At 39.3% G+C, this 24,326-nt stretch overlaps 2 protein-coding genes across 7 annotated transcripts in view; both read right to left on the bottom strand.

The window, feature by feature from the left end:
* Positions 1-24,326, bottom strand: part of Ankrd30a (ankyrin repeat domain 30A) — a 65,034-nt gene that overhangs the window by 22,617 nt on the left and 18,091 nt on the right. For 3 of the 6 annotated variants that reach the window (XR_001196216.3, XM_013110430.3, XM_013110428.3), the window contains exons 12-23: positions 21,538-21,631; positions 14,521-14,619; positions 13,923-13,951; positions 13,754-13,826; positions 13,003-13,073; positions 10,934-11,088; positions 10,266-10,436; positions 7,398-7,431; positions 6,988-7,129; positions 4,547-4,760; positions 1,395-1,578; positions 218-355 (exon numbers count right to left, since the gene is read on the bottom strand). Coding sequence is in view for 5 of the 6 variants with exons in the window: in XM_013110430.3 (XP_012965884.2) it covers positions 218-355; positions 1,395-1,578; positions 4,547-4,760; positions 6,988-7,129; positions 7,398-7,431; positions 10,266-10,436; positions 10,934-11,088; positions 13,003-13,073; positions 13,754-13,826; positions 13,923-13,951; positions 14,521-14,619; positions 21,538-21,631 (1,404 nt within the window). In the remaining variant the exon portion in view is untranslated. The remainder of the gene's footprint in view (positions 1-217; positions 356-1,394; positions 1,579-4,546; positions 4,761-6,987; positions 7,130-7,397; positions 7,432-10,265; positions 10,437-10,933; positions 11,089-13,002; positions 13,074-13,753; positions 13,827-13,922; positions 13,952-14,520; positions 14,620-21,537; positions 21,632-24,326) is intronic. The other 3 variants (XM_013110433.3, XM_013110429.3, XM_013110432.3) reach the window with 2 other exon arrangements.
* On the bottom strand, positions 14,874-19,932 carry LOC121136653. The gene is made up of 2 exons (XM_040737354.1): positions 18,810-19,932; positions 14,874-18,734 (listed from the first exon to the last, which is right to left on the bottom strand). The coding sequence occupies exon 2, from the start codon at positions 18,700-18,702 to the stop codon at positions 17,683-17,685; it is 1,020 nt and encodes a 339-aa protein (XP_040593288.1). The 5' UTR covers positions 18,703-18,734; positions 18,810-19,932; the 3' UTR covers positions 14,874-17,682.

Raw genomic sequence — 24,326 nt, forward strand, 5'->3', positions numbered from 1 at the left:
AGGGCCCCTGACCCTGCTGCAAGTGCTCCTTCACCAAAGCACTTACTCCAACGTTAGACAGTGGAGGGATACTTCTGCCATCTACTCCTGAAACACGTGTACTATGTATACATACATATGGCTCAAAATCCTCTATATTTTCCATGGAGCATAAGGTTGGTTCTGAAAATATGTAAATATGTAAATATACACATATTTAGAAAACTAAAGAAAATACCTCAGAAGTCATTTTCTTCTGTGCCATTTCTATCTCCTTCTGTTTGGAAAGATGATTTGCAAGAATTCCATCTTGTAACATTCTGGCATTTTGCTCTTGGGAAAGCTGCCTCTGAATCTCATTTCGTTCCTCTAAAATCTAGAGATACATTTCATAAAGTTTTCAGTCTCATACTATTGTGCCACTGTGGACAGGGCATCTAAAAGCTTATTAAAGAATAGAACATTAGAAACAATCTAGAAGCAGCTCATGAAAATATGTGTACTCTACCCCATAGGAAATACTTAAATTTGTATTGCATATAATAGTTACATTGCTTAAAAAGGAAAAACAGTTCTTATAGACACAAAGAGCATTGTAAACTAGTTGGTTACAAACATTTAACTAGTTTTAACAGAGTTTCAAAGTCTGTTAGCCTTTATCTTAAAAGAGTCAGACCAACACTTATCTTCCAGAGTAAACTTAAATTACATTCCATTACCTCACTCAGAAAAGATGTCTTTAGTACCTATTAGTTTCCAAGAGTCATAATAAATAATTTCAGCTATCTATGTTTAAATTTATTCTTAGTATGAGGTACCACCCATCAACAATCTGTATATATCCTGGTGGCCGCCCATAAGTACATCAACTTGTGATGAGGCTGATGTCTGACATGCTCATGATATTTGCATAACAATGAAACCAACAGATAGTTTCATTAAGTGGGACACAGAGATATATATGTGACGTGTGTATAAATATAATATGTAATTAAAGTGACATTAAAGGTATAACAAATAGAGCCGGGCGGTGGTGGCGCACGCCTTTAATCCCAGCACTCGGGAGGCAGACGCAGATGGATCTCTGTTAGTTTGAGGCCGGGCTGGACCGACAGCCTCCAAAACAATACAGCAAAACCCTGTCTCGTAAAAACCAAAAAAAAAAAAAAAAAAAGTATAACAAATAAAGGTAGGAGTAAGAAATTTTTATCATCCAAGAACACCTTTAGTTCCAGCACTTGGGAGGCAGAGGCAGGCAGATTTGAGTTCAAGGTCAGCCTGCTCTTCATAGTGAATTCCAGGACATCCAAGGTTATGTAGAGAAATCCTGTTTCGAGAAAAACCACCCCCGACAAAACCTCAACCAACCCCCCCCCCAAAAAAAACAAAAGAAATTTTTATAAAGATTAACTTACCTGGTTCAAATGATTTCTTACTGTCTTCAACTCCATATCCAGTGTTCTGAGAGAGACTTCAAGCTGTTGCTTCTCGTCAACCTCATTCTGATATTGCTCATCTTTCCTCCTAAGCTGCTCCATAGTTTTCTCAGAAAGCTGATCTGCACTTCTCCGCTTCTCTTCCTCTTGTTTTAGTGCAAATCTGAAATTATATGTGTCCTATCATAAAATTAACCAGTTTATACAAAATGAAGTTCAAGATGGTGACGTGCTGTCCTAGTAAGATCTCTGTTGTTAAATAATTGTTCCCCAGCCAGGTGGTGGTGGTTCACACCTTTAATCTCAGGACTCAGGAGGCAGAGGCAGGCAGATCTCAGTGAGTTCCAGGACAGCCTGGTCTACAGAGTGAGTTCCAGGACAGCCTGGTCTACAGAGTGAGTTCCAGGACAGCCAGCGCTACACAGAGAAACCCTGTCTTGAAAAAACAAACTAACAGACACTGATAATGGAGAAGAAATGAGGACCAGATACAAGTCCACACTCCTATGCTACCTGACTTTCTACAAAGATTCAGAGACACACAATGGAAAACTAACAGCATCAACAAATGCTGCTGGTCAAACTGGATACCGACACACAGAAAACCTAGATCCTTCTCTCTCACCCTACACAAAACTCAATTCCCAACTGGTCAGGAACCTCAACCTGAATCAGGACCTGAACTGGACAGGGCAGAAAATCAGGAGCACTGATCTGGGGAGCAAGTGGGCATTCTGTAGTGGACTGAGACTTTGGGAAACATGGTTGTGGGCTCTTGTCCAGCAGGAGGGAGTTTGAAAAGGTGGTGAGTGAGACAGCAGAGCTATGATGGCTGGGGTAACAGAGATGTGGCCTTGCATTGGGGGAGCTAGGATGGTCCTAATGTGTAGTGGTTTGATTCCAGTGGGCAGGGATGTGCCCTCTCATCCAGGGGGTGATTAGCACATGTCATGATATGACAGGCTTAAGTAAGGTATGAGGGACCTTAAGCAAGACACTGGGGGAAACCATCTCCTGTGTGGTAAATCGATGCTCCTTGATATTCAGGTGGTAAGATTAGAACACCAGACAAAGGAGGAGTGAGGTTTTACATCTGGAGAAAGCAGGTACTCAGCCAAAGAAGGCAGAGATGGGGTGCTGAAGAGCAGGGTAAGTGGAGACTCATGTGCAAGCAAGAGCTGCAAAGGTGTCCTGGGACGGCAAGCTTTGAGTGCCAGAGGGCACAGTGGGCGATCTTCCTGCAGATCTTCAGATGCCGGAAGGCTATGGATCAACCTACCAAGCAAGAGGTGAGGTCCTGCAAAGCAAGAGGCAGGAGCCCAAGAATGGTGGGTTTACAGTGCAGAAGTTACAGAGAGGGTGAAAACTGCAGAGCAGATTAGGACTGTCTGCAGGGTGGGTGACTGGAGTGCTGCGAGGTAGGGCTGTGATGTCCCAGAGAGGAGAGCAGGCCTTACAGGTAGTGAGTCAGGCGCAGGTCCAGACTGGGGGGCCTAGGGAAGGGAGCAAAGTGGCCCTTACTGCCAGCATGTATGGAGGGAGTCCTGGAAGGGGGTGGGAATTTGAAGTGGCCAAGGGATGATAAAAGGAATACCATTAGTGGTAATGTATGGGGCATGGGGCATGGGGCATGGGGAGGCAGTGGAGTTGGGGTACCCGGAAGAGGAAGGAAGGCCCTTTCTGGAAACATGTGGAGGGGTTCTGGGAAGGCTGAATGTTTGGGATGGCTGAGGGAAATGGATAATAAGCCGATGCTGGCACCTTGTGTGGCAGTGGGGAGACCTTGGAAGGTGGGGGCTTAGGGCAGCCATGAGAGGAGGAAAGGTCCTTAGGACCAATATGTGTAGCAGGACCCTGGGGAGATTACAGAGATCTGCGGTAGTTATGGGAGGAGAGCAGTCTCTGAAAGGCAATGCGTGTGGTGTTGGTCCTGGGAAGGCTGCAGGGTTTGGGGTACCTGAGGGAGAAACTCAACCAGACAACCCTTATCCCTGATGTACTCTATATACAATCAACATCTAAACATCAGCAGTCTACCAGTAATGGACTTCCTGAGAAAGAAATTGGGGAAATCTCATTCATAATAGATTAAAAGAAAATAAAACAGCATGATACAACTTGGGAATAAAAGTCACAAGGTAAAAGACATCTACAATGAAAACTTTACGACACTGAAGAAGATGCTAGGAAGTAAAGACCCCCCATGCTCATGAACTGACAGAATTAATTTAGCAGAAACTACCAAAAGCTAACTACAGATTAAACATACACTTCATGACATCAAACATACATTCATCCTCCCTCCCTCCCTAATTTCCGTGTATATATTACATAGAAATCACAAGGCTGTGTGATGAGCTCAAGTATTCATATTATATACTGGACACTTTTTAAAAAGTAAATAATTATATAGAAAGCAACTTATATCAGTATTCTAATATAAAACAAAATTTAAAAGTTATTTGTTCTGCTGGTCAGTGGTAGAGCACACCTTTAATTCCAGCACTTGGAAGGCAGAGGCAGGCGAATCTCTGTGAGAGTTCTAGACCAGCCTGGTCTACAGAGCACATTCTAGGACAGACAGGGCTATACAGAGAAACCCTGTCTTGAAAAACAAACAAACAAAAACACCAACCTCCCCCAAAAAGGTTATTTAATGAATAAATAAGAGGGTTGGTTTTTTTGTTTTTTTTGGGGGGGGGCTGCTTTTATATAGCCACTAAAACTATGATTTTAGTGGACTCTATGGACGAATATCTGTTTAATTTTTAGAATAATTCATAGTTAAGTTTGCCATATTATTTACAAGAATTTCACATTTCAGAAGACCAACAAATTTTCTCTCTTGAAAACTCCAGGGCATGTCAACAAAGGCCAAAATTCAAGTACATCTCTGTATCATAAACAGTGGAAACATTCCGCTAAAGCTAGGCTAACACGGCTGCTCTAAGATCCACTACTTGAGCTGTATCTTGGGGACCCACACGGTGGAAGGAGACTGACTCTCCCAAGTCAGCCCCCGGCTTCCACACGTGTGCCAAGGCATATGCTCAGTATAAGCACACTTACATGTAAGCAAGTGAATGTAGTAGGACATTAAAAATTGATGAAATAAAACCAAGACAGCATACCTCAGATTGGAGAGTTCTTGTTCCCATTCTACCTTTTCATGCTCTAACTGTGATTTTACTTCTTTTGTTTCTGATACTTCCTTCTGTAATTCCTTAAATTTATTTTCCATTCTTTTAAGTTTTCCTGTAAGTAGTTCACAGTGGCTTTTTTTAAATTCTATTAATCTTTTATATGAATAAACTGCATCCCGGATTTTCAGTAGACTAACAATATCTGAATCAGAGGGAAAAATAAGAGAAAATAAAATGAGTGAGCACATTAAAAGACTGAATTTTTATATTTATTCACTTTATACACTGAAGAAATGTACAGTAAGTGCTTACAATGTGGAACACGGTACACTAAGCTCTGCAAATAACATAGGCAAGACCCTTGCTCTTTTTCAGCTTGAAAAGAAAATATAAAATTATACACCTGGGTTTTTTCATATGAAACTGGATAGAACTGGAGATCTTCATGTTAAGCAAATTAAGCTAAACTCAGCCAAATACTCCACGTTTGATTTAAAGCAGAAAACACAAAGCATTCAGTGAACCTCTCTTTCAGTCTGACTTTAGCCAATTTGAGGTGACAGCTATGCAGTCATGCTCCCACTCAAAACAACCCAGCTGAGCGCAGTTAAAATGTCTCACTAATTCTCAAGACAAGGGTCCTTAACGGACAGGGAATAATGAACTCTACGAATCCCCCAGGTCTCTGACTCTTCTCCAAAGAAGTGAAGTAGAGCTCCCTAGACTGCGTGAGGTCACAGGTAGAGCAGAGAGAGCAATGCAGAGACAGACCCTGCAGGGCTGTAGAGGCCCCTAGAACACTTAGCCAAGTACTGAACAATGGACATATAGGAAGAAACTACATGAACCAAGGATAAAACATTTGAAAAGTTTAGATGAAATCTCACCCATTGCACCCACAGGACCAAGAGTATCTATTCTGCTTAGGCTGGACAAGCACAATTTCCAAGATGATGGATACAGATCATCAGAAAGGAGTGCATCAGAGCAAAGAAATAGAAATCCATAGGAAATGCTGAACATTTATAGGCAGTGTGAGGCACATTAAGACCATATAACAATATGCATACCACACCCCATAAGAAAGCTAAGATTTCAAATACTGGCAAGCAGTGTGTGTGAAAACAGAGCCACTGGATCTCTCCTGTCCTGTGGACTGGAAAAATGAACAGGGACATGCTGGAGGACAACCTGTCAGCTTTTTTTTTTTCTTGCATTGCTGATCTTATTTTTTTTTTAAATTTAAATTTAAATTAGAAACAAGGTTGCTTCACACGTCAATTCCAGGTCCCTCTCCTTTTCCCTCCCTTCCTCCCACGCCCTCCCACCAGCCCTTCCAATATCCCCTCATTTCCCCAGGGAGGGTGAGACTGTTAAAAGGAGCATGGGAGAACTGGGAGGTTTTTTGATGGATTTGTTTACTATTCTGATTACAATGATTAAATATGTGTTTAATATGTATGTTGAAACTAACCAAATAACCCTTTAATATAGCAATTGCCTTGCTGAAGCTGTGCGAAACAAAATACTCTAGTGCAAGAGCAAACTTCTAGGACAACAACTGGGAAACAGAAAAGGCAGGAGAAAACTAAAGGATTGAGAAATTTACCCTCGTCCAAAGGGTTAATATGATCAGATCTGAATCTTTGCAACTTCGTAATTACAGTTAAGAAAAAAAAAAAGAGACCATGTTTGCTGGAAGTGGGCTAGCAGGGGAAAGCGTTCTCTAGTTTTACAGCGTTCTACACAGAGACCAAGGGGTCTTTGGGTTACTACTGTTAGGATGGAACATTAGACCAAAGCAACTTGGGGAGAAAAGGGTTTATTTGGTTCACGCTTGCACATCCCTGCTCATTATCAAAGGAGTCAGGACAGGAGCACAAACAGGGCAAGAACCTGGAGAAAGGAACTGATGCAGAGCCCACGGAGGATGCTACCTACCTACTGGTTTGCTCCTCATGAGTGGCTCAGCATGGAACACCAGCCCAGGGTGGACCACCCACAGTAGTTTGGACCCTCCCCCATCAATCACCAGTTAAGAAAATGTCCTATAGGCTTGCCTACAGCTGGATCTTATGGAGGCATTGTCTCAGTTGAGGCTCCCTCCTCTCTGATGACTCTAGCTTATGTTAAGTTGACATGTAAGGAGCCAGCACACTAGGTAACCTCATCTGCTGGCAGTAAGGCACAGAAGAAAAGCAAGATCAACAAAAAGGCTGGATGTGTCAGTCCCACGAAGAAAAGTCCAATGAGAATAACTACAGTACTTTGGCTGATGGTATAATTAACAGCTCACATAGTATTATAATATAAATTACATTTCTACATGGACAGCGCTGCCACACATCAGTGTTCTAGGGTCAATGCTAAGCAAAATGTGCATATATTACCGTATGTGGGAAGGCTATCTGTTTATACAATGATCATACCTCTACATTCCATTCTGAGATGTTCAATTTCACACAAAACGCTCTCATAATCGGGACACTGTAGCTCACAGTCCTCAGAGGCTGTTTCAGATGACTCATTCAAGTCATCCAGGTCATTCACAGTAGCTACCTGTTTTCTGGCCTATAAAATAAAAACTGTTTAAAATGTTTCCCTAAAGTTTACATTATACGTGAAATAATGTGCTATACACACAGAAACAGACACTTCTTAAAGGCGCTGACAGCTGGCAGGAGGATGCCTTTGTCATCAGCTACTATTGTTTCCTTTTGTCTTTCCATAACAAGGTTCTCTACTTTTTCACTTATCTTTCTTGCCTTTTAACTTACATATCACTACCTTTATAATATATTTTAAAACAAATTACCAGCGTTTATTATTTTTACATTACCTTGTTATTTTTTTTAGATGTTTTCTTTGTGGACCTAAAATAAAAAACAAACCCATAATAATCCTTTAAGACTAATATTATATGAAATGCAAAGAATATCCAAGATTATTGACTTTTATACAAAACCTCTATATTTGAAATTTATTTCTCTTACTAATACAGTTTACAGGCTATTTAAAATATAATATTTTTATAAGGGGATTTGGTTATAAACAGAATAAAAAATAAAACAGTCATTAATATAAGAAGGAGGTAGAAGACATAGAGATATTTTTTATTTAGCTGAGGGTGACCTTGAGCCTCCTCCCTTGACCACCAGGGCAGAGGATTTAAGCATGTGTCACCAATGCCCACAGTGGGCTGCTGGCAATCAAACATAGGGTTGTGTATTCTAGGCAAGCACTTCACCAACTGAGCCAAATCCTCAGGACAGAAAGAATAAACATAGATCAAAGTTCGATGCTAAAAAGGGAAAACATGCTACTTTCTTTATTTGATAGAAACAAATACATCATTAAGAAAAGTTTTACGTTTCTGTTTAGTGTGTATATCTGCGTGTGCATACACATGTGTTATAGTGCAAGTGAAGAGGCTAGAGAACACGTATGAGCTGGTCCTCTCCTTTGCTTGTATGTGTTATACACATGTGTTATAGTGCAAGTGAAGAGGCTAGAGACACGCATGAGCTGGTCCTCTCCTTTGCTTGTATGTGTTATACACATGTGTTATAGTGCAAGTGAAGAGGCTAGAGAACACGTATGAGCTGGTCCTCTCCTTTGCTGGTATGTGTTATACACATGTGTTATAGTGCAAGTGAAGAGGCTAGAGACACGCATGAGCTGGTTCTCTCCTTTGCTTGTATGTGTTATACACATGTGTTATAGTGCAAGTGAAGAGGCTAGAGAACACGTATGAGCTGGTCCTCTCCTTTGCTTGTATGTGTTATACACATGTGTTATAGTGCAAGTGAAGAGGCTAGAGACACGTATGAGCTGGTCCTCTCCTTTGCTGGTATGTGTTATACACATGTGTTATAGTGCAAGTGAAGAGGCTAGAGAACACGCATGAGCTGGTCCTCTCCTTTGCTGGTATGTGTTCTGGGATGTCCAGTTCAGGCCCTCAGGCTTGGTGGCAAATGCTCTCATCTCCTAAGCTATACTGTTGGCTCCTATTTGTTGTTTCTGTCATTTGCAATAAAAACAATGTTTTGTGAACACTATAACCTGTCTGGTAAGTACTTTTGAAGTCCTTACACAAGGAAACTTTTTTTGCTTTGTTTTTAAGTTAAGGTCTAACTCTGTAGGCTAGGTAAGCCTGGAATTCAGTATGTGGTCCAGGCTGGCCTTGAACTCATCTTTTGCCTCAGTCTTCCAAGTTTTGACTTACAGGTATAAACTACCAGGCCTGGACTGGAAGCACTCTTTTTTTTTTTTTAATAATGATAGGACTCTGCTTTTTCTGGACCTACAATAACGATGTATTACGATGAGCGCTATGCACTCCTCATTGTAGCCCACAATTCTGCCGGGCAGGTTAGGACATAGTAGGTATTTTACAAAGTGAGTGAGGCAAAGAAAAGATAGTTATTTTGCCCTAGAACACACAGATGATCAGTGGCAGACCCAGCATAACTCAGGAGCATGCTATACAGTGTGAAAAAAAGTCCTACCTATCTTCAATTGTTTTTCAGTGAGACAGTAGTAAATGACTCCACATTATTATTCTACTTTGAGTTGTAATTATTAATAATTTCTGAATCATATTTCAGAATCAAATATTTTCTAAATAAAAAACCTATACCTCAATAATTCTGGAAAATTGCTTTGTATGAACTAATTTTTTTCTAAAGAATCAGGCATCATTAATCTATTCAGTTGTTCAGCATTACATCCAGGAAATAATGAGCACGTTACATATAATAACGTTTGCTACAAGGAATTGTTTTTATACTTTTTTATTTTACTGAATTTAAAATGCCTATGATAGTCTAACTTTTAGGACATCATTTTCATGTTTAATTTGTATTAGTATATTCCATTTCTCTACCAATTTCGAATGCAGAGTGAGAGATTATAACACCAGAAAGATTTGAGAGCTGAGAGATGGCTCAGTGGCTAAGAGCACTTGTTGCTCTTGCAGAGGACTAAGGCTCGGCTCCCAGCATCAACACGGCTGCTCACAAGCATCTATAACTCCAGTTCCAGGGGACCCAATACCTTCTTCTGGTCTCTGTGCACTGCTTGCCCATGGTACACAGATATACATTCAAGAAAACATCTATACATATAAATTTTTTAAATGAATTTTTTTTTTGGAGACAGGGCTTCCCCGAGTAGCCCTGGCTGTCCTGGAATAACCTCTGTAGACCAGGTGGCCTCACAGAGACCCGCCTGCCTCTGCCTCCTGAGTCCAGAGATTAAAGGGAAAAATCTTAAAAATTTTTTGAGTAGAAATTCTGGGAACAATTAATAATAAATCTTCAGAGAAAATATTAAGTTTAATACCTTATACATATACACCAAAACACCGAGTAAACATACACATCTCTGCTGGATCCTGATATCATGCAAATGTATTCTAAACACCTCTTTTAAAGAAGATTCTTAAATGACACATTTTTCTTCAGTTATTGCCACTTTTCAATTGTCATTCCTAGCATAAAACTCTGAGGAGTTGTCTACACTTCTGTATTGCAGTCAGACTTTTATTGACATGGTACTTGTTGAAGTCACTCGCCCTGTCTTCCCTTTCAGTGACACTGGTACAGGTTAGTTCTTTGCCTGGAGACTTCAACATTCTGTTTTATTTCCACAACTAAGTATTCACAGCTAGTATTCCTACATAGGGAATAAAGAACTCCTATTTTACCTCATGTCACTCTGGTCTGTGTCACTTAGACTGGAACCGTCCTGCATTTGTAATGAACCACCAGGTGGTGAGTCAGCTTCCTCAGTCATTGGCATCATAACAGATTCTCTGGATACCCATTCTTCATTTTCCTTTTTCTTCACTTCCTTCATAAGCAAGGCAGGACCACTACTTAGAAACAATCCATTAAAAAAGCCAGTGTTTTAAAAACAATTCTACTGACAAAGATGAAAGAAAAGTATTTTTGGTGAAATTCTGACTTTTCCACCTTAATTTACTAAAAACAAAAAGGCTAACTAAACACTAGGTAAATATATGCTCAGCAAATGCATGAATATGCACCATGGCACATGTGATTTATCAGAGCTGCTGCATGAGAAGTTTTATTTGAGTATAAGGAAAGCTTTTCTGAAGAGGTCAAACTAAGGCTGTTCCCACCCTGTAAGTGTTCCCAGATAGGCCCTGCCTCTCCCAACTCCACAGGCCACCTGACTACACATCCATTATTAGTATGCATGAGAATGCCTTTTATGTTTTCCTGACAATTAAATCTGAATGTCTAATATCTGCATAACATTTATTGATAATGAAAAATAGCCCAAATGAGAACTGGCTTTATGGGACAATAACAACCACACATGCACTGCTAGGTAGTGCCACAATCTTACCTAGCGTGTTCTTCATTCCTCTTCACAGGAAACTGCTGGCAGTCAGTTTTTCCACTCTGCTGATTTACTCCATTACCAACACTGTCAACGGCACCATCGTACAGACTTCCTGATACTTTTGCTCCGCTATTTTTGTACTTTCTTTTTTCTTCAGCCTTTAATGAAAAGTTGGCACTATGGATAACTTATTTTTTGTGGGGGCACTGAAGAAATGGATCCATGGTTAAGAGTACTGATTTGCTTCCCAGCACTCACATGGCAGCTCACAGCCATCTGTTAACTCATGTTCCAAGAGATCCAATGTACTCTTCTGAACTCTCCATGCATGTAAACATATGCACACACACATACCCACACATAAAATAAAAATAAACCTTAAGAAAATAAAAGCCATTATTCCATGGGAAAAGAAGCTTCTTTTTAAAAGTCCTTAGTTTTCATTGATTTTTACCACTTGGCAGTTTAATCATGACTCAGATTTGACATCCAAGATCTTTGTTTTGTATGCTGAGAAAAAGGAATGATATGCAGATTTTTATTTTCAAGGTTCTTCCTTAAAAAATAAAAACAAAACAAAACAAAACTTCATTTTGGAGGCAGGCATTGGTGGTGCACGCCTTTAATCCCAGTACTCGGGAAGCAGAGGAAGGTAGATCTCTGTGAGTTCAAGGCCAGCTTGGTCTACAGAGCAAGTTCCAGGACAGCCCCCAAAACAATACAGAGAAACCCCGTCTCGAGAAACCAAAAAAAAACAAAAAACAAAAAACAAAAAAAAACCAAAAACCACTTTATTTTTAAATACTAAGAGTCTTTATTTTTAAATATTAAGAGTATACACAAAGAACATGTTTTAGATATTTCTAAATCACTAGACTGTAACTAAAGTAAAAACTAACTTAGCTCACTTTAAGACTGGATATTATGGACCAGTAGACTGAGTATGTCTACTGTGTCTGCATCATCCTTATGTGCTACTCTCACTAAAAACAAGCTAGAGGGCTGCTTGGTTTTATTTTAGTATTACAAAGCTTATCATACATTAAAGAGAACATGAGTCCTTTTCCTAAAGATCACTAAGTGGGGAGGAGGCACACTATTGAGTGACAAAGTCATTAAATACCAGTTAGAAAGAAGAGCAGCATCAACTCCAAATATAAACTATGACGGTGTATTCATTTCTATTAAGTCCAGTTCTAATACAGTCTCTACAGTTGAAGAAACCATTTAGAGTACCTACCAGTTTCTGACAATTAAATACAGTTAGAAAGTTAATGCATTTGCTCCAGTACCACAGCCTCACTCCAGAGGTATGCTTCTCTTTACAGGCAATCAAGGTTATTTTATGTGCTGGCTCAGAAAGTTGTTTTGAGGAGACTAAGGGCAGAGTGAATGATGCATGTATGTGAATTCACCTGTGTATGCATGAGTGTGTACATGTGTGTGGGTCCTGAGGCCAGAGGAAAATACTGGTATCAGTGCTAATACTCTGCCTTATTCCACCAACACAGGCCTTTCCCTGAAGCTAAAGCTTATTATTTTGGTGAAGCTATGGAGCTCACAAAATCAGCTATCGCTGTCCCCAGTGCTGGGGTTACCAACACACATGTCCACATTAGGCCTTTTTTTACATGAGTGTTGGGAATTTGAACTCAGGACTATAGATTTTTATGCAGTGGGCACTCTTACCCAAGGAGGACTCCCCCAGCCTTATTTTAAATAACATAACTAGCTAAAATGATTTTAAAATGAAGGATTAGGGGCTGGAGAGATGGTTCAGTGGTTAAGAGCACATACTCTTGCCAGACCTGAATTGGGTCACAGAACACTGTTGAACTGGTATCTGTGGGTAACTCCAGCTGCAAGGGTTCCTATACCCTTGTCTGCCCTCTGCAGGCACCTGCACACACATGCATTTGCCCCCACACATACATGTAATAAACACAACCCTTTTAAAATGAAATAGTAAATTATACTATACTGATCCTAAAAAGCTATCTGAATGAACTCATCCAACATGCTGTATCGCTAGAGTCACGAGCACACTGAACCAGGGTTAGGCTGTCACACACCTGTCGCTGGCTGTCTTCACTGCTACTGAGTCTTTTCTCCTCTTCTCTTGGTACTATTTCTATGTCTGGTTCTACAGACAAAAACACATATCCAGTTAAAATAAATTTAGCTAGATAAAATCTTTATAAACACAGAAAAAATAAGTAATAATTTGTTTTTTTTACCTAAGAGTTTAAAAGTTAAGTTTAATCATTAACTACAAAATTACATATTTACCACCTTAGGAAATACTTTCAATTATTCCAAACAAATCATTCAGAGACACCACATGGCTAATGATGAAACAGTGGGGTCCCCCTGAGAAGCCCACACCCACACTTGTGCATGTCGTCGACTTTCCTGAGTGACTCTCTTTGAACTCCTCTGCTTAGGGACTATGCTAAAAAGCTGTTAAAATAAATTACGGCTTAATGAGAGGTGCACGTCCATGATCAGGTATGCTTTTATTAATGAATGTCTCTCTACTTTTAATAAAAACCCCTGGCTACTCCTAAAATGCTTTTCTGTGTCAAAGCCACTAACTCAAAAGATTTGACTCCGCTGAAGCCCCTAAGTGATTATGGAGCCTCCTCCGGCCTCCGAGGGTGACTGCAGACCTGCATTCCTGTTTTTACACCACCGATGGACACCAATAACAATGGCCCATTATTTATTTCAAATCTTTCTGGGAGTAAAAAAATGCTTAGGAAACAGAAGAATAAGTATTTACAATAATGGATGTACCTTCCCCTAGAATATTATGTAATTTACCTGACTTGAACACTGTTATACCCTTCATTCCTACTGTTTTGTTCAGAACAGCATCCGTCCTTTTGCTGGTAGGCTGGATGGGTTTGGAAACAAAATTGTTGAATATACATTTAACAAATGTAGATTTTATAACATGTAGTTAAAATTCATGATGAAAATATTACTATACCTCTATGACTGGATATTTCCTGAGGGCCTCTAAAATGCAAAGGGAAATTATATATAATTAGTTATATATAAATATGGTAAACCAACAATATTTACTATGGAGCCAAACCCTCATGCTACATTTGAAAATCATCAGTTTTGCCACTCTCCTCTGCTTAGGCAAGCAACATATCAGAAATATATTCAATAAAGAACAAGAGGGTAAGTTTGACAAAACATGCAGTTAGGACTCAAAGTGAGGTAATGACTGTAACTAAAACAGAACTGTGATGTGCATTTGCCAATGTAAACACGCTGATGAACATACAGAAACGTGACTGTTAGTTAAAGGAACAAGTTAGGGCTGTGAAGATGAATTTCAGAGACGATGGTAAAGTGTGTCTTTAATGCAGCACACCAGAATGGTTTATTACATTATACTACAAGCATTTATCACCTCCTTCAAGTCACCCTGTAATTTAGAAAAAAACAAAGGTGGAATAATAGTTCAGTTGAATGTACAATTCATTCTCACCAGAGAAGATTTTCTAAACTGAGTAGGTGGATATACACTTGTAGAATAATAGTTCATAAAAATACCAGTTTTTTTTTTTCCATACCCTTGTGGGCTACTGGAATGCCTACATTTCTTGACTCCTCTAGGTTAGCCATCTTAAAGTTTCTCGGTCCACTCATGCAAGAAGGTATGTAAGTCACATCTAAGAAATAATATTCACATTTTTAATATTCAATGATTATAAAAAGAAAAGGTAAACTTAGTTGTCAGATATTAGAATAGACATTAATAAACTTTTATTTAAAAATTGGTTTTCAGTCTTATTTAAAATAACAACTAAGAAATGAACCATATAGCCAGGCAGTGGTGGCACACACTTAATCCCAGCAATCAGGAGGCAGAAGCAAACAGACCTCTGTGAGTTCGATGCCAGCCTGGTTTACAAAGTGAGTTCCAGGACAGCCAGGGCTACACAGAAAAACCCTGTCTCGAAAAAAATCAAAAAAAGAAATAAAATATAACACTGTGCTTTAAAATCAGTTTGGTTTAGCTGTTCATCATGTTAGTCTTTAATAAATTTCCACGAAACAACTACTTTATCAGAAAATTAGCTATCTCCAATGACAGCAAAGGTTTGAATATGTAATTAATCTAATCTAAGTAATACGTTAATGAGACCTGATGACTGCCAGTTATTCAGAGGACAGCTGTGTGACTGTGGTAAATCAAATTCTAACAGCACTTCCTAATCCCGGTAACATCTGAAGCAGCAATAACCCAATACGACTGCAGATGTACTGAGGCAACAAGAGTTCCCTAGCATCAGCTCCAACAGAACCTAGATTCTGCTCCTTCCTCCAGTTCCAGGGGATCCGACACCCTCACACAGACAAAACACCAACACACATAAAAAAATTCCCAAGGTCAAAATTCACTATGTTGATACAACATGGAACCTGATTCTCTGGTATTAACAATATGACTTATAGTAACATTTATAGAAAACTGGATACATTTACTGACTGAGTCATTTAGGACTCAGTGATTCAATTTAATCCAAATACTAAATCTGGGTGTTTTCTCACTAGATAAAGCTTTTAGATGCTGGACAGTGACCAACATAACAGTAGGAAACATTCTATTGAGAATCATCCCTCCATTCTATGGGTTATCTGCTTGCTCTGTTAACAGACTCTCCTGCTGTGCAGAAATTTGACTTCACACAGCCCCTCTGTTGGATCTGGGGCTTCCTGTGCTATTGAAGTCCTATTTAGGAATTTCTTATTCAGTGTCTTGAAAAGTATTCCTTGTGTTTTGTTTCTTTGCTTGGATGTTTTTCTTTTTCAAAACAGGGTCTCCCTGTTCTGGAACTCACCATGTAGACCAGGCTGGCCTCAAACTCTTAGAATCTGCCTGCCTCTGCCTCTGAGACCTGGGACTAAAGGCATCAGTCACCATGCCTGGCTTCCCTTGTGTTTCCTTCTAGAAATTTTAGCATTTTATGGCTTATTTTAAGGTCTTTGATACTCATTTCAAATTGAATTTTATACAAGGAGAGACATGAGTCTAATTTTATTCTTCTACAGGTTTTATCAATACCATTTGTTAAAGTCTTTTTTTTTTCCATTGCATGACTTAGCCTTTGTCAAAGATTAGGTGACCATAGTCTTCCTGGTCTATTCAGGGTCTTCTATTTGGCTTCAGTGGTCGCATGTCTGTTTTCATGTCAGAAGGTCTGCCTTGAGCACTCTAGCTCTATCGGTAAGTTATTGTGATACCTCTAGCTGCCTCTAATACCTCAGGGCTGTTTCGGCTATTGGTAGTCTTTTATAATTCCTTATGAGTTCTTAAGGTTTTTTTCTCTTAGTGAAATATCATGGGGCTTTTGATGGAGGTTGCCATTAATGTGTAGGTTAATTTTGGTTATGTTGCCATTTTCATAGTATTGATACTGTCACTTCAGGAGCATGGAAGCTCTTTCCATCATCTAGCATCTTCTAGGATTTCCTTTTTCATAGTCTTGACATTCTCATTGGAAAGGTCTTTCACACCTTCAGTTAGGTATATTCTAACCTAATATAAATGGAATATTTTTCTTATTTTCTTTTTCTGAGAGTATACTGCTGGTATATATGAAGGTTACTTTACCAATATACTTCAAATAGGGGGCTAATGTTGAGAATTCGCAAAGAACTGTGGAAGTTAAATACCAAAGAAACAAAAATACTAACCAACAAATAGGCTAATGAATTGGACAACTTTCAGAAGAAACACAAATGGCCAATAACTATTTTTAACAGTCTTGAATATCTCTAGTCATCATGGAAATGCAAATTAAAACTACTCTGGGATACTACTTCACCCCAGTCTGCATGGCTGCCAACAAGAAATCCCAAAGAGGATGGGTGCATTGCCAAACCTTCATCAGAGAGGCGTCTTCATGCAAAGATGGGAATTAGCACAGAGACCTAAGACTGGAGGATGCAGGAGCGAGACTTCAGAGCACTCAGCCGTAAATGGGATGTCCTTATCAAGTCCTTACTCTCAAGGCTCAGAGATCTACATAGAGGAGGAAGTGGACTGATTCTAAGAGCCAGAGGTGGTAGATGACTTCAAGGAAATAATGTCTTCCAGACACAATAGGGCTGACTGACATGAACTCACAGAAATCTTGAAAACATGCACAAGACATGCACATGTTCAAGAAAGAGAATGGGCAGTGAACACAAAGTTCTACCTCTAAACAAGAAGCTGTTTGCAATAGATGCCTGCTGGAAAAGGGAAAGTCAATTTTCTCCAATAGAATGACACTGGGGAAATCAACCACACTCCAAGCAGGTCCCCTGCTCAGGAATAGTTGACCAACACAAAACAGACTCCATGTTTTGTACTTTTGTTTTGCTTTTGCTATTTTTTTGTCTTTCTGTTTATTATTTTTTTTGAAGAACAGGAAGTTGAGTGGGCAGAAAGAGGGGGATATGACCAAAAAATATAGTATATGAAAAAGAAAAATTTAAGCCAATAAATAAGATAAACATTCATAAATTACACTAGGAGATACCATATACATAAAAAAGAAATTCTCAAAGATTAAAAAGTATTTAAAAATAAAAATGAAAGAGATAGACACAATTATAAGAAACTTTTAAACACAATAATTAAAAACCCAGAATTGATTACCATCTTTCAAACGTGAGCTCCCAGGGAAGAAAATATTGGTAGAATAAGCGCTAAGACAAGGTAGCTCCATCAACTGGGAAAGATGTCATATCAAAGACTTCATCAGCCTAGAAAGGAAGGTACCCACTTCCTGCACACAAACCCTCATAACTGATAATTTACCTTTCTCACCTCCAGAAAGGAAGGTACTCGCTTCCTGCACACAAACCCTCATAACTGATAATTTACCTTTCTCACCTCCAGAAAGGAAGGTACCCGCTTCCTGCACACAAACCCTCATAACTGATAAACTCTTAAATTTACCTTTCTCACCTCCAGAAAGGAAGGTACCCACTTCCTGCACACAAACGCTCATAATTGATAAACTCTTAAATTTACCTTTCTCACCTCCAGAAAGGAAGGTACCCGCTTCCTGCACACAAACCCTCATAACTGATAAACTCTTAAATTTACCTTTCTCACCTCCAGAAAGGAAGGTACCCGCTTCCTGCACACAAACCCTCATAACTGATAAACTCTTAAATTTACCTTTCTCACCTCCAGAAAGGAAGGTACCCACTTCCTGCACACAAACCCTCATAACTGATAAACTCTTAAATTTACCTTTCTCACCTCCAGAAAGGAAGGTACCCGCTTCCTGCACACAAACCCTCATAACTGATAAACTCTTAAATTTACCTTTCTCACCTCCAGAAAGGAAGGTACCCACTTCCTGCACACAAACCCTCATAATTGATAAACTCTTAAATTTACCTTTCTCACCTCCAGAAAGGAAGGTACCCACTTCCTGCACACAAACCCTCATAACTGATAAACTCTTAAATTTACCTTTCTCACCTCCAGAAAGGAAGGTACCCGCTTCCTGCACACAAACCCTCATAACTGATAAACTCTTAAATTTACCTTTCTCACCTCCAGAAAGGAAGGTACCCACTTCCTGCACACAAACCCTCATAACTGATAAACTCTTAAATTTACCTTTCTCACCTCCAGAAAGGAAGGTACCTGCTTCCTGCACACAAACCCTCATAACTGATAAACTCTTAAATTTACCTTTCTCACCTCCAGAAAGGAAGGTACCCACTTCCTGCACACAAACCCTCATAATTGATAAACTCTTAAATTTACCTTTCTCACCTCCAGAAAGGAAGGTACCCACTTCCTGCACACAAACCCTCATAATTGATAAACTCTTAAATTTACCTTTCTCACCTCCAACTTGTGCCAGCCTTTAAGAAAACTTCTACAAGGACTTCATAAAAGCTGGGTTACAATCATCTTCCGATACATTAGCAACTGTCTATATCAAGTAACTGAACTCAAAATCCTTGTAACAAAAATTCTCTCACTTTCTATGTTTCTTAAATAATTTAATATTTAGGTATTAATTTTTCATTGATATATTCCTAAATGACAAAAATGCTAATTTTGGTTTAGTAAAGCCACACTGAAGACATTATGTCCTTCCATTAATCATGATTTTGTTATGACTGTCTACTTACTCAGACATCTTAAATTACTTGAACAAAGTCTTACATGTTTAAAGATTCCACTTTTATCACTATCTTCTAATAAGAACTCTTGTATTATTTACTATAATTTGTATTTTTTAAATTAAATAATATTTCCTGCTACTCATCCTGTCTTAATCAGATTCTAGAAGTGAGTCTTCCCAGGACCACAGGATATCAAAGCATTGTTGGCTTTACATGCAGAAAATGAACTGTCCACTAAGTTCTCAGGGGGAGGAGCCGCATGTGTGCTAAAGGCTCCAGTGGCTGAAGACCACAACTCCTGTGATTGCAGAGTACCAGAACATTGCAGGTCCGTTCAGAACCAGATTCCCTTGGCTTATCTTTGGCACACTCAGTAGTCATTCAAATCTCACCTTGGGATTTTACCTGAGTCTTTGGTCAACATGGGAAAGTACGAATTAAAATTTACAATTTACAGAAAAAAAAAGCCACACCTATGTTAAATATTTCACAAGGCTGACTAATATGTCAATAATTACAGAGAATTGGAACGATGCAGGTCCAGAGCCAAATCACTTTGAGACCACAGTCAGCTGACTATTTTCCATTTCAGTATTTGGCCCACCATCCTTGTGACTGCCAAGCATACTCCTTTTTGGAATGTACAGACCCCATAGATTCCACCAACTCAAAGGTCGAGAGCATTATTAAATATAATCTGATGCCTGGAGCAGAGACTTTCTGTAAACCATTCTCCTAATGTCTTTACCCATTTATTATGGTGGGTGGATCTGTGTGTGTGGTGTGCATTGTATGTGTGTGGCATGTAAGTGTGATATGTGTGATATATGTGTATGATGTGTGTGTCTTGTGTGTGTGTGTGTTGCATGTGTGTTGTGTGCGTGTTGTATATGTGTTGTGTGTGTGTGTGTGTGTGTGTGTGTTGTAGAGGGAGGGAAGAGAAGACTGTGTTCATGTGCCTGCAGGTACACAGAACCCATGGTACCCAGACACTGTCCACTGTCCATAAGCTTTTTGTTTTTTGGTGGTTGTTCTTGATGTTTTTGAGACAGAATCTCTCATTGGCCTAGTACTTGCTGAGCAGGCTAGGCTGGCTGGTCAGCAAACTCTGGTGACCTGTCTGTCTTTGCCTTCCCAGTCCTGAATCACAAGTAAATGACACCTGTTTTGTTTGTTGTAAGGGAGTTAAATGCAGATCCTCAAGCTTGCATAGCAAAAACAGAAACAGAGAGGTAGCTTCCATCATGTATTTTTAAGACATATTGATTTATGGCTGATTTTTGTTGTTTTGATATAAAAACTCCAAGAACATGAATAGGTTATGAACAGTCCTATTTAACTCCAGAACAATCTTCTATTTCTTTGGAAGTGAGTGCTATATTTTTTGTCAACACCAGAAATTGATTCATTAAAGTCAGAGAAACTGCTCTGTGATGAGTCCAATTCCAAATTCCCATCACACTATATACTTCTGGAAATGAACCTCAAGTTCCTATCATTCCCCAGAGACGGCAGAGTTCACCCTTCTCATGGACTTTTGCAGGACATGGCTTTCCTGAGCTCTATTTTCTTCTTTCTATTGTTTTGGCCTATAGAAAATTTTTCTGTAAAGTAGCAACATTTTAGAGGACAACATACGCATACACATGTACATATGGCTAGAGTCTGAGAAGGTCCACAGAAGCTCGTGTGTTGCACTTGGTCCCCAGTTGGTAGCGCTATTCCTAATGGTTGTAAAATCTTTAGCAGGTGGAGCTTTGCTAGAGGGAGCAGGTCATGAGAGGGTCTTGGGGTTTTAACCACAGAATCACCACCACCACCCCGCATCCCTGGCCCCCTGCCCAGTCTCTACTTCCCACCTAAGACACTAAATGACCAGCTATCTGAACTGTCTCAAAATGCCACCCTGATAAAGACAGTACTCTCTGGTAAGCTGTAAACCCAAATACACCCTAAGCTGTTTCATGTCATTTGGTCAGGAGACAAGAGAGTAAGTGACACACAGGTGCATGTTTGTCTAAAGGAAATGGCAATGGCTCTGCATGATCAGGCACTTTGACCCTGGTCTTCTCGGCATCCAGAAAACAGGAGTGGAACTCACTCTGCTCCTCCCACACTAGGTAATGATTCGTATCTCCCGTGTCTCTGATGCTGTGCTCGCATCTACATACAGCCTTACAGCACTTTCCCACCCATCACGACACGCCTCCCTTTCTTGCCCATCGTCTGTCCTCTGCACTCTCTGTCATTCTTATCTTTAGTGCTCTTTCCCTCAAGCTTCAGAACAGCTTCCAGCGGACAGGCAGTGCAGTGCAGCTCTTAGCAACACTCCCAGTTTATTCTGCTGAACCCTGGGAATTCATACACAACTGCTTACTTCTAAAAATATATTATATTCTATAGACATCTGTCAAACGACTTTTTAAAAATAAGACAGTTCTTACCTTCTACTTGTCCACGTTTTCTAGTCTCTCCTGTTTGATCTGCAGTTCCAGATAAATGACCTACACCTTTCAGTGAAACACTGTCAGAGATACTCTGTTGAAGCAGACATCAAAATGCGTTACATAAGGATTCCTTATTGTTTTCTAAAATATTTCAATTTCTTGCTTTAAACACTGTTAGGAAACCAGACAAGCATGCTCTGAGAAGAGACATGTCAATAAAGAAACTTGTATGTGCTGTCTACATCATATCTATCTTTGCTCTGCATCTGGTTACCAAGTATGAAGATGAGCATGGAAGATCAGAAGAACATAGTCATTAAAAAATTAATTTATTTTCATGTTTCAGCAAGCAACTAAGCTCAGAACACTTAACATTACTTCCTTATTCTCCATGCAATGTAAGAAAATTGAAAGGAAATGGACAATTTTCTGGATAGATATCACTTACCAAAACTAAATCAAGAACAGATAAGCAATTTAAACAGACCAATAACCCCTAATGAAATAGAAGCAGTCGTCAAAAGTCTCCCAACCATAAAAAGCTCAGGACCAGATGATTTCAGTGCAGAATTCTACCAGAACTTCAAAGAGCTAATACCAATACTCCTCAAAGTGTTCTACACAATAGAAGCAGAAGTTTCATTACTAAGCTCTTTTTTATGAGACTACAATTACCTTGGTACCCAAACCACACAAAGATACAACTAACAAAGAGATCTACAGACTAATACCCATCATGAACATTGATGCAAAAACACTCAGTAAAATACTGGCAAATTGAATCCAAGAACACATCAGAAAAATCATTCACCATGATGATTCATCCCAGGGATGCAGAGATGGTTCAACATACGAAAATGTATCAATGTAATCCACTATATAAACAAACTGAAAAAGAAAAACCACATGATCATCTCACTTGAGGCTGAAAAAGCCGTTGACAAAATCCAACATCCCTTCATGATAAAGGTCTTGGAGAGATCAGGGATAACAGGAACATACCTAAACATAATAAAAACCATGCCGGGCGGTGGTGGCGCACGCCTTTAATCCCAGCACTCGGGAGGCAGAGGCAGGCGGATCTCTGTGAGTTCGAGGCTGGGCTGGACCGATAGCCCCCGAAACAATACAGAGAAACCCTGTCTCGAAAAACCAAAAAAAAAAAAAAAAAAAAAAAAAACATATATAGTGAGCCAACAGCCAACATCAAATTAAATGGATAGAAACTCAACATGATTCTCCTAAAATCAGGAACAAGACAAGGCTGTCCCCTCTCCCCATACCTCTTCAACATTGTACTTGAAGTTCTAGCTAGAACAATAAGACAACAAAAGGAGATCAAGGGATATAAACTGGAAAGGAAGCTTTCACTATTTGCAGATGATATGATAGCTTACATAAATGACCCAAAAAACTCTATCAGGGAACTCTTACAGCTGATAAACATCGTCAGCAAAGTGGCAGGATGCAAGATTAACTCAAAAGAAATTAGTAGCCCTACTATATACAGATGATAAATGGGCTGAGAAAGAAATCAGAGAAACATCACCCTTTACAATAGCCACAAATAACATAAAATATCTTGGGGTAACACTTACAAACAAGTGAAAGACCTGTATAGCAAGAACTTTCAGTCTTTAAACAAAGAAATTAAACATACCAGAAAATGGAAAGATCTTCCATGCTCTTGGATAGGTAGGCTCAACATAGTAAAAACGGAATCTTGCCAAAAGCAATCTACAGATTCAATGTAATCCCCATCAAAATACCAGCACAATTCTTCACAGACCTTGAAAGAATAATACTCGGGGGCCAGGGTAGGAGGGGAGGGAAAGGAAACTGAGAATAACACATGTAAAAAGTTAAATAAAAATAAATAAATAAATATAAAAAAAAGAAAGAAAGAATAATACTCAACTTAAATGGAAAAACAAAAGACCCAGGATAGCCAAAACAACCCTGTACAATAAAGGAACTTCTCGAGGCATCACCATCCCTGACTTCAAACTCTATTATAAAGCTATAGTCCTGAAAACAGCTTGGTACAGGCATAAAAACAGACAGGTAGACCAAAGGAATTGAATTGAAAACCCTGATATCAACCCACACATCTATGAACACCTGATTTTTGACAAAGAAGCTAAAATTATACAATGGAAAAAGAAAGCATCTTCAACAAATGGTGCTGGCATAACTGGTTGCTGGCATGTAGAAAACTGTAGATAGATCATGTCTATCACCATGCACAAAACTTAAGTCCAAATGGATCAAAGACCTCAGCATAAATCCAGCCATACTGAACCTTTTAGAATAGAAAGTGGGAGGTACCCTTGAACGAACTGGTACAGGAGACCATTTCCTGAACACAACGCCAGTGGCACAGACACTGAGATCAACAATTAATAAATGGGACCTCCTGAAACTGAGAAGCTTCTGTAAGGCAAAGGACACAGGCAACAAGACAAAACGGCAGTCCACAGAATGGGAAAAGATATTCACCAACCCTACATCTGACAGAGGGCTGATTTCCAAAATATACAAAGAAGTCAAGAAGCTAGTCAAAAAAACACCAAATAATTGAATTAAAAAGTGGGGTATAGAACTAAATAGATAATTCTCAATAGCAGAATCTAAAATAGTTGAAAGAGACTTAAGAAAGTGCTTAACATCCTTAGCCATCAGGGAAATGCAAATCAAAACAACTCTGAGATACCATCTTGCTCCTGTCAGAATAGCTAAAATCAAAAACACCAAGAACAGTTTATATTGGAGAGTATGTGGAGAAA

This window comes from Mesocricetus auratus, unplaced genomic scaffold (assembly GCF_017639785.1).
Source record: "Mesocricetus auratus isolate SY011 unplaced genomic scaffold, BCM_Maur_2.0 Super-Scaffold_100676, whole genome shotgun sequence".
Taxonomy (NCBI): Eukaryota; Metazoa; Chordata; class Mammalia; order Rodentia; family Cricetidae; genus Mesocricetus; species Mesocricetus auratus.

Bases quoted from the DNA above. Each gene is read 5' to 3' on its own strand.
- LOC121136653 (XM_040737354.1), bottom strand. From the start codon at position 18,702: ATGAGGGTTTGTGTGCAGGAAGTGGGTACCTTCCTTTCTGGAGGTGAG.